General features: G+C 42.4%; 1 protein-coding gene across 2 annotated transcripts in view; it reads left to right on the forward strand.

The window, feature by feature from the left end:
* LOC101160577 (solute carrier organic anion transporter family member 2B1) overlaps positions 1-8,586 on the forward strand; it is a 30,316-nt gene extending 21,730 nt beyond the window's left edge. For both annotated transcript variants that reach the window (XM_011483840.3, XM_011483841.3), the window contains exons 12-15: positions 1,598-1,758; positions 3,535-3,599; positions 4,532-4,652; positions 6,128-8,586. In XM_011483840.3, the coding sequence (XP_011482142.1) occupies positions 1,598-1,758; positions 3,535-3,599; positions 4,532-4,652; positions 6,128-6,308 (528 nt within the window). In that variant the 3' untranslated portion in view covers positions 6,309-8,586. The remainder of the gene's footprint in view (positions 1-1,597; positions 1,759-3,534; positions 3,600-4,531; positions 4,653-6,127) is intronic.
* Positions 8,587-9,324: the final 738 nt, after the last annotated feature.

Genomic DNA, 9,324 nt, shown 5'->3' on the forward strand with positions numbered 1-9,324 from the left:
CACCCCCAGAGAAACTCTAAAGTAGGTTGAAAGAATGTCAACAAAATGATGAGCACAGTGAAATGATAAATATAGGTACAAGTTAAGAATGAAAAAAAGGGGTATAAATACAGTCCCAACTCATAATAAAAATGTCATTTGTTCCAGAAGTACAAACCATGACATCCTGTAGAAATCATGTAAGAAATCCAGTAACATGTTTCCCTTTTGCCATGAAAAATTCAAAACTCAAGAACAACGTCCTTTTTTTCCCCGGGGTTCCCCCCTCCTGGGCGGGGGCGGCGGGCCCCTGCCTTGCTCCTACCTGGACCAACCGTGGGCCGGGTGGGTGGCTGCCTGGAGTGCGGAGCGGGTCTCCCTTGGGGGGTCCTGGCTCGTACCTGGGGTCGGGGCGGGGGGATGCCCGGAACTCCTGGGTGGTGGTGGGGTGCTCGTCTGGGGCTGTGGGCGTCCCTCTCCGGTGGGGCCCTGCGTTGGGCTCTTCCGGCGCGGCGGGGGGGCTGCTTTCCTGGCTGGGCTGGGGCGGCGCTCTCTTTTCCTCCGCGCCTCCCTGCTCTCTGGCTCTGGGGGCCTCGCGGCGGTCCTGCTGGCCCTGGCCTGGGTGGCGGTCTTGGTCGCCCGGGGGGCGTTTGTTCCCTACCTGTTCCCGTATGGCGTTGGGGGAATTCCGGCTGCCGCTGCTGCTGCGGTGGGGGTCTTGGGGTGGGGGTGGCTTGGCGCTCCTCCTCCTTCTTTTCACATTCCACCATCCATTTAAGAAGAACATAAACACTCACTTGAGCACAGGTGTTAGCTCACCTTTGCACTAATAGTTTGCATGATTGAATGAATGAAAGATTTCACACTAGTTGGTTTAAAGGCATAGGTATGCGTTCGTGAACACTATCTGTTTTGTGTACATGTTGACATGTGGACATTTTTGCAGCTAGCAGGTGTGTTGATAATATTTGAGTGTGTGTGAACAGGCCCCACCCTTTTTGTACTACATTTGAACCGTACCGTAATGATAAACAACCAGTAAACCTGTCTGCTCTATGCTGCTTCATGGTCTTACCGCCCTTCCCCTCCTATTATCACCCTCCTACCCCCCCCTCTCTCTAACGTCCCTCTCTCTTCTTCCCTTCTTTCCTTTTCCGTCCGGTCCAACACCAAAGATTTTCAAACATGATTGAAATTAATAAAGTTTGGCCTCAATTACAAAAGGGGTTTATTCAGACATACCTTTGGTTTGTCTGAAGATTAATAACCCCTCTTGTTAAAGTAAAATATGTCCAACACAAGAGGCCCTCAGCTCTCATCTGTTTGCCTAGCTGTTGGACAGGACAAGTTTAAAAATGAAAAAAAAAAAAATACTCAAGAACAAACTGAGTTTGTTGGTCCAAACCCTAAAAAATGTTTTTTTTTTTTTCAGAAATTGAACTCAGACAAAATTTCTGACGTTTTCATGCAACATAAAATGTTAAATTGTTTCTGTTTCAAGAAATGAAACCTTCAGAATTTCCTTCATGTTCATTTTAGATCTTTGATGTTTTGTGAGACTTTTTTCTGCAAAAAAGAATTTCATACAGATCCCATGAGCTGTGTTCTGTCTCTGTAGAACTACACAGACTGTCGGTGCACCGGCGGTCCTGGCTACGCCCTTTCTGGGACCTGTGGCAGTGGATGCTCCCACCTCTTGCCTCCCTTTGTGGTCCTGCTGGGTATTACCAGCTTAATCATTGCTGTCTCACAGACACCATCAGTCATGATAATCCTCAGGTATGAAAAAAGGGTCGAGATAAATCATGGTTGTAGGTCTGAGATCACAGAATGAAGAGCTGGATTCCTTTTGAAAAATATCTTTCTTCCCTAAAAACATATTGCCAGGACAGGGAGTGTTTACCTTTCTGTGCTGTTTAAACTGGTGCCGGACCTGGAGTCCCTCAGAGCTCTACTGTGGTTCTTTAGCCTCCATACCTTTTAGACCAGTGGTCTCCAACCTCCAGGCCGTGGACTGATATCTGGTACACAGCCTCCAAGAAAAGAAACATGGTCCACATTTTCTTGTTTTAATTGAAATCTGATTCTAAAGGAAGTTTTATTTTGGAAAACTCCTGGATTCTCAACCACATCCGACTCATTCTTGACTCATGTCAAAGTCGCTCACTCACGCGTCAAAAATCCATCATAAACTTTCCTAAAGCCACTACACCGACCACTAATTTGAAACCCCCAAGCTAGCAAGAAACAAACATATTTGAAAAGTTTATTTTAACAGAAAAGATCCAGCGAGGAAACAGAAGAACCTTTGACTTCAAAGAAAAAAAAAAGAAACAGGAGTCTTCAAATATGGATCTATTGTAACAGTTGTTCTCACACACCATAATAATACTGCTCAAGACTCAGCCACTGTTTAATGTTACGAGGATGCTGTTTATAAAGTTGTTCAAATGGTAGAATTACGTTTATTATTATATGCAAAAAATACCACTTTTAAAGCAGTTAGACGTATATATTTTTCTGGCATCAAAATCAACCGATGCTGAAGTTGAAGTCTGACTTTTTCATCTTCCACTTTGACAGTAATGGGTTAAGGGAAAATCTATATCACATTTTAATGGTTCCCATACAAATTTTAGCGTGCAAATAAAGTTTAAAGCAGCTGCAGATATTTTACAGTAGAAGATAAACTTTACCCTCAAAACTTAAGAAGAACTGGAACCAAAAAAAACAAAAGGAGACGGCCGGTTGAGGCCATGGACCGTGAATGTGTCAGTATACATTTTCATGGTCCGTGGCCTAAAAAGGGTTGGGGACCACTGGCGACTACACATTTGATCTTCACTCAGACCATGGAGAAATTCAGTTTTACAAGCAGGACAATGTTTGTTCTTGACGGTTTCTTAGGCACAAAGCTCCACAACTTGATTCTTTATAATTTTCTGCTAAAAGACGGCATGCAGAGCTCTGAGATCTTCAGTCAGAACCAAAGGGGGTAATTATACCTTCAGCTGTTCTGCTGCACACAAAAAACCTGAGGAGAGTTCCTTTAAATACACCCACAGATCTATTCCTGCTTCACATCAGAAATAACTTATTTTCTTCACAATGTTTAGTCACCTCAAAAGAGGGTTTTAATTTTAGATCCTCCAAAGCCACACATCCATTGTATCTTAATGATTATCTTTGTCTGTAACTTTATGTAATTTTTTTTACCACCAAACATCTGTCTCTGCTGTGGAAACCCTTGCGGTGGTTCTGCTGCAGAGGATAAAAGGAGAACAATTTTCTTTATAGAAATAGACTTCTGCATTCCGGGTACACACAGTTAGAGTGGATCTGTGTCACTTTTTTGAGCCTGAAGGAATGCGGCTACAGTTTAGTATTTTTAGTCTTTGTTTTTCACCAGTGTAGTGCCTGGAGGTAGACCTGGAATCAATTAGTGTGTCATAAATGCTCAACAGGAATCTGAATGGAATGAGCTGTAATGTAAATTACAAACAGTGCCATGCATGGTTCTTGCATGGTCCTCATCCTGACTGATGTCTCCTTCAGGACGGTGCGAGCAGCAGACAAGTCCTTCGCTGTGGGGGTTCAGTACATGCTGTTCAGAGTCCTGGGTAAGTCGAGTTTATTCAGTCACATGGGTTTGTTATGCTCACACAAGAGACAATGGTAAAGACTTTGGATTCCCTTTTTGCTTAAACGTCTTTACTAAGGTCAAAGGTCAGCCAAAAAGGATATTATGGCTACTAATAGGTAATACTTGGTGTCTGATGATGTGTTTTGGGGGTTACCATAGTGATGTGGGGTGAAACGTCTGGTCATGGTTGTCACGTGTTCCGTGTGTCACAAAAATGATTATAAAGCACAAGAAGTCAGGAAAAACATTTTTTTCTTAAACTGACCTAAACAAAAACATAGAAAACAAACAGATCAGAAAGCAGGAGGACCTTTCTATTTATTTCTGTTGTTTTGTATTTTAGAAGCCATGTCAGTTTTCTAACCCTTTCATTTAGTTCTTTGTTTTCTTCTTCTTCTCACTGCCTTTTCTGCCTTGAGACGCATAGGGCAGCAACGAAAGTTCATTTCAAATATAGTTTTTGCTGTCTCTGGCATTTCACTCCTTTAGATGCAATTACAAAACCTTTGTTTCTATAACTATACAGACTGTGCAAATATAACCACAGTGACATTGAGTGATTGCTTCTGAACCATAACCCTTGTTGACATGTTGGTAAGGGAATGAGAGCTCTGTCCAGTGGGAGGAACTACCAGGACTGTGAGGACGCACATGCTGCTTTGGCAGAAATTACTATGAAGGTTAAAGATGGTTCTACAAAGCTGTTCTTTGGTTCCCCAAATATGAATTTGGGGAAATTTTTTTTTAATATAGCTAAAATCTAAAGTAGCATGTGAAAGTATGTTTCAGATATACAGGACAGTTGTTCAGTTGTGTATATGTAGACCTTCCTTTTACAAATTTAAGCTCTTTACTGTGATCTGCTGGATAAAAATGTGTTTAATGATTGTGTGCTTGTTGTGTGTGCAGCATTCATGCCCGGCCCGATGATCTACGGCAGCATCATTGACACCACCTGTATCCTCTGGGGCAACAAGTGCGGGAAGCAGACATCATGTCACTACTATGATCTGGACCTTTTCAGACAGAGGTGACCCCAAAACCACTTCCTTCACAGATCCTTCACGTTTTCCCCATTGCCATGTCCTCAACTAACTGTTGAGTGAACAGATGTAAAGATCCACACTTCCAATGTAGAATGTGAGCTCAGAAATGGTGGTGGGATTTTTATGAAATATGAGGAACCAGAGTGACTGATGAGCAAGTCTGAGTTTTGTGGTTGCTACAAGAAAAGCAGGAAACCACATCAAGTCTGTGTGGCATTCCTGTTGGTTCATGGTTTGGTGTCTGATGTTCTTTATGATCATTAGCCGCGGTTACATGTGCAATATATCTTTGATCAGATCAAAGATCAGATTGGAATTGAACTGCGTACATGGGCCCAGTAAAACTTTATCCGATTATAACAAACGTTTTCATACGCCACACTTTTGAGTAAATCATTTGGACATGTATAGAACTCTCTAAAAAAACAGAAACGACCATAGAAGATGAAATATTGACAAACAAAACAAACAAAACTGCAGCATAGAGCAAGATGATCTTCTAAATGTGCTTTTATTATTGTTATGATTATTATTAAGTTCTTGTTCGCTCATATTTTTTTGTCATCCGTGCTTTTTTTTTGCTTTTCTCGGAATGGAGCCAGAAAAAGGGTTAGGGTTAGGCTAGTATGTGCCAACAACAACATTTAGCCATGGGTGCAGTTAAAATCCATGCGGTCAATGTGTATCTTGGCTGAACGTAAATATGTGGGAATAAAATCAGCCATTATTTTGTCTGGACTCGATTGGAAACACAAATTCACATGATTGTTTACACGGTTTCTCAGGACTACATGGAGGGGCATTTCTCCATTTGAAAGCCGCCTCCTTTAGCTCACAAACTGTCCCAGAGCCGCTCCTCTGCTCGGAGACAAGGTTCTCCTGGGAGACAAGGTTCTTGATCCAAATGAGTCTAGGCATTCCGAACGGCATGTCTACACTACGCCTTTTTATTCTGATCAGGAGTTCACTCCGATTACTTTTGTCCATGTAACTGCAGCTAGTGACTCCAGATGTGCTGAAGGTGTGAGTTTTGGTCGTCTCACATTCACAGATGAAACCAGATGAAAATCTCAGGGCTTTTGTGCTCATTAACGATATAGCAGGAATCTGAAAACAAGGAGACATGAGTAATCAAACTCACTTCTCAAAGTTTTCACACATGGAGTGCCGTCCTTCAAGTTGAGGAGGGCACTTCTGCTTTACTTCCAGGTATAGCACCACCGTTCCCAGAAATTAAGGTTTCCTAGAATGGGGATGTTGGTCAGTGTTTGTGACTCCTGCTTTAGAAATACGTGATCCTCTTTCTGTTCCTGATGATGGTCCTGGTCATGTTCCTGGTCCTGGTTCTGATCTTAGTCCTGATTTTGATCCTGATCCTGGTCTTTTTCTTTCTCCTGTTGTTTGTTAGAGATAACCACTTCTTAAAAGCCGTCATTAACCAGCCTCTTTCTTCATACAGGTTTCTGGGTCTGCTGATTGTCTTCCTCTGCGGCGCACTGCTCTGCTTCCTGACAGTCGCCGTCATCGTGCACAGAAAGGCCAAGTGTGAGGAAGTTCAGCCGGCACAGGCAAAGGACTACGAGATGGTGGGGCAGAAGGAAAGCACTGACGTTATACCCAAAGAAAAAAGTCCTGTGTGAAGACCAGAAGAGGCGGACAGAGGAAGCACAGAACCAGCAGAGAAAGGGGGAGTAAGATCACAACAGACCAGATTCTGAAGCTCATTAAAGGACTACTCTGCCGGATCAACGCATGCAAATGTTGCTACAGTATTATTGACTTTTCCTTTCGCACCAAAGACCATCACAACAGCTGTTCTGGGATGAACTGCAAAACCTGGAGGGTCCAAGACACTCCTGGAGGTCCGGTTAAGTTCACACACACAATCTGCTCCATGGGCTGTTTCATTAAACGCAGACAGTGTAACATACCCTGCTGTTACACACCAAAAAGAACTTTGATAAGTCCATAAAAAATGCTTTGAATTACATTATAATTTAAGCTCATTGCAGCAGCAATCAGCACTGGCTGTGGCTTATAACTGATTTGATGCTAGCACATACAGATCGTTGAACAGCAAATAAAATGAAATGCCAGGAAGAAAGTGAATATCCATCCATCAGGAACCAGCAGTCTAAGCAAAGATGCCCAGACCTCCCTCGCCCCGGCCATTGCCTCCAGCTCCTCTGGGGGGACCCTGAGGCGTTCCCAGGCTAGCCGAGAGACGTAGTCTCTCCAGTGTGTCCTGGGTCTTCCCAGGGGCCTCCGCCCAGTAGGACATGCCCGGAACACCTCCCCAGGGAGGCGTCCAGGAGGCATCCAGACTAGATGCCCGAGCTGTCTCAGCTGGCTCCTTTCGATGTGGAGGAGAAGCAGTTCTACTCCGAGCTCTCCGCGGGTGACCGAGCTTCTCACCCTATCTCTAAGGGAGCGCCCAGTCACCCTGCGGAGGAAGCTCATTTCAGCCGCTTGCATTGGGGACCTCGTCGTTTCAATCATGACCAGCTCATGTCCATAGGTGAGTATTGGAAGGAAGCTCGACCGGTATATTGAGAGCTTTGCTTTTTGGCTCAACTTTCTCTTCACCACAACGGACCGATACATTGACCGCATAACTGCGGACACTGCTCCGATCCTCCTGTCAATCTCACACTCCGGTCGTCCCTCACTCGTGAACAAGAACCCCAGATATTGAAACTCCTCCACCTGGGCCAGGGACCTTTCTATGGTCGAGAATCATGCCCTCAGATTTAGCTCACTCAGCCGCAAACCGCCCCAATGCACGCTGGAGTTCCCAGCTCGATGAAGCCAACAGGACAACATCTTCTGGAAAGAGCAGAGAGGAAATCCTGTTCATCGAGGCAAAAATAAATAATTTACCCATATTTTATTCTTCTTTTTATTTTTACCCTCTCTGGTTAATGCAGGACAGCAAACCTTTAAACTCGGTCAGGGAGAGAACACAAATGCAGAGAACATATTTGATCCTTTCAGTTTGAAACACGTGCGTCAAACAACAAAATAAAGCCTTAGACGCATTTAAATGAATGCGAGGAATGCCGCAAAGTTAATATTTTCTCTTCTCTTGCAGCCGAGCTTGCGCTTGCTGGAAGCATGTTTTTGGACGGTGTGAGGAGGGGAAATAGTCAAAAATGCAAAACTGAAATCATTTTTTCTTAAATTTGTTCTCTTTCATAAGAAAAATGCCACAAGTACATGTCAAAAACTTAAAAACCTTTTATTATGTCAGAGGGGACTTTACCTTTACTGTCAGTGAAAAATCTTTTAAGCTTTTAAGGAATTTACTGTAGCAACGACAAATCAAGGAAAGTACTTTAAAGGAATTATTCAGGACACAAGGTTCTTCAATAAACTTGTATTGTCACTTTACTCACATTCATCCAAAATAAACTTTTTTTCTGAAAATCCTGCCATTTTTACACAAAATGGTTCATTTGATTTCAATGTTTTTGGTCAGAAGCAGGTTGTTTACTGCCGTTTTTATGGAAACATTTATTCTTCCTGACCAATTTCCCTTTTTTAATTTTGTTTTTTTGTTTGTTTAAATTTTTTATTAATTGTGTATTTTATGTACAAAAAACAGAAAAACTTTGACTTTTCACTGTCACAAACATCTGTATAAGTTCTCAGAGATGAGCACTTGTTCATCCATCCATTCATTCATTTTCTAACCCCAATTATCCCTTCCTTGGGTCACTATCCCAGCTACTCTTAGGCAACACCCTGGATGTTTTGCACCACTTCAGCAAACTGTAAAAGCTTTCCCGTACAGAGATGTCCAAAAAGAATATTTAGCACTATATCTATAATATCTATATATTTTTACCAAATTGAAGTTTGAATTTTGTACTAAAGGAAATGTATTGGTTTGCAATTAAATCTTAATTTTTTTTGAACACGTCTATGTCTGTTATTAGCACGGAAATCACATTTCTTATCTAAATAATGATTCACCTTTTGTTTTTTTTTTCTTCCCTAAAAATATAAAATTTTACGTCTAGCAGAAGCAGTAACAAAGGAAATCCCTGCCAGAGTCCAAGATGCACTGGGAACCAGTTCATCTTACTGCCAGTGGTACAAACCAAACTCCTGCTGTGGATGTGATCGGAGGGCTGCTCACACAGCACTGACAGGGAAAAGATGTAACGCTTTTTCTAAATTCATACAACATGTAGCTCTTCTTCCAGATTCTAAAAGAAAATTAGGTATCAGTGGAATTCTCCTCTCCAGTACCCTAAATAGGGTTTCCTATGCGAAGACTGTCAACCAGTGGTTCCCCGTCTTAAAAAGAAGTACTCGCTCTCAAAATTCACGAATGACTTGTTCCACATCTATGTGACTATCCATGTTCACTTCTACCTCTCTGAAACACCCTTTTTGTTTTTTTTGTTGTTTTTTTTTTAACTTGTCCTGTCCAACAGCTAGGCAGGCAGATGAGAGCTGAGGGCCTCTTGTGTTGGACATATTTTACTTTAACAAGAGGGGTTATTAATCTACAGACAAACCAAAGGTATGTCTGAATAAACCCCTTTTGTAATTGAGGCCAAACTTTATTCATTTCAACCATGATTGAAAATCTTTGGTGTTGGACTGGACGGAAATAGAAAGAAGGGAAGAAGAGGGAGGGATGTCGGG

The sequence above is a fragment of the Oryzias latipes genome, chromosome 14, assembly GCF_002234675.1.
Source record: "Oryzias latipes chromosome 14, ASM223467v1".
In the NCBI taxonomy this organism is placed as follows: Eukaryota; Metazoa; Chordata; class Actinopteri; order Beloniformes; family Adrianichthyidae; genus Oryzias; species Oryzias latipes.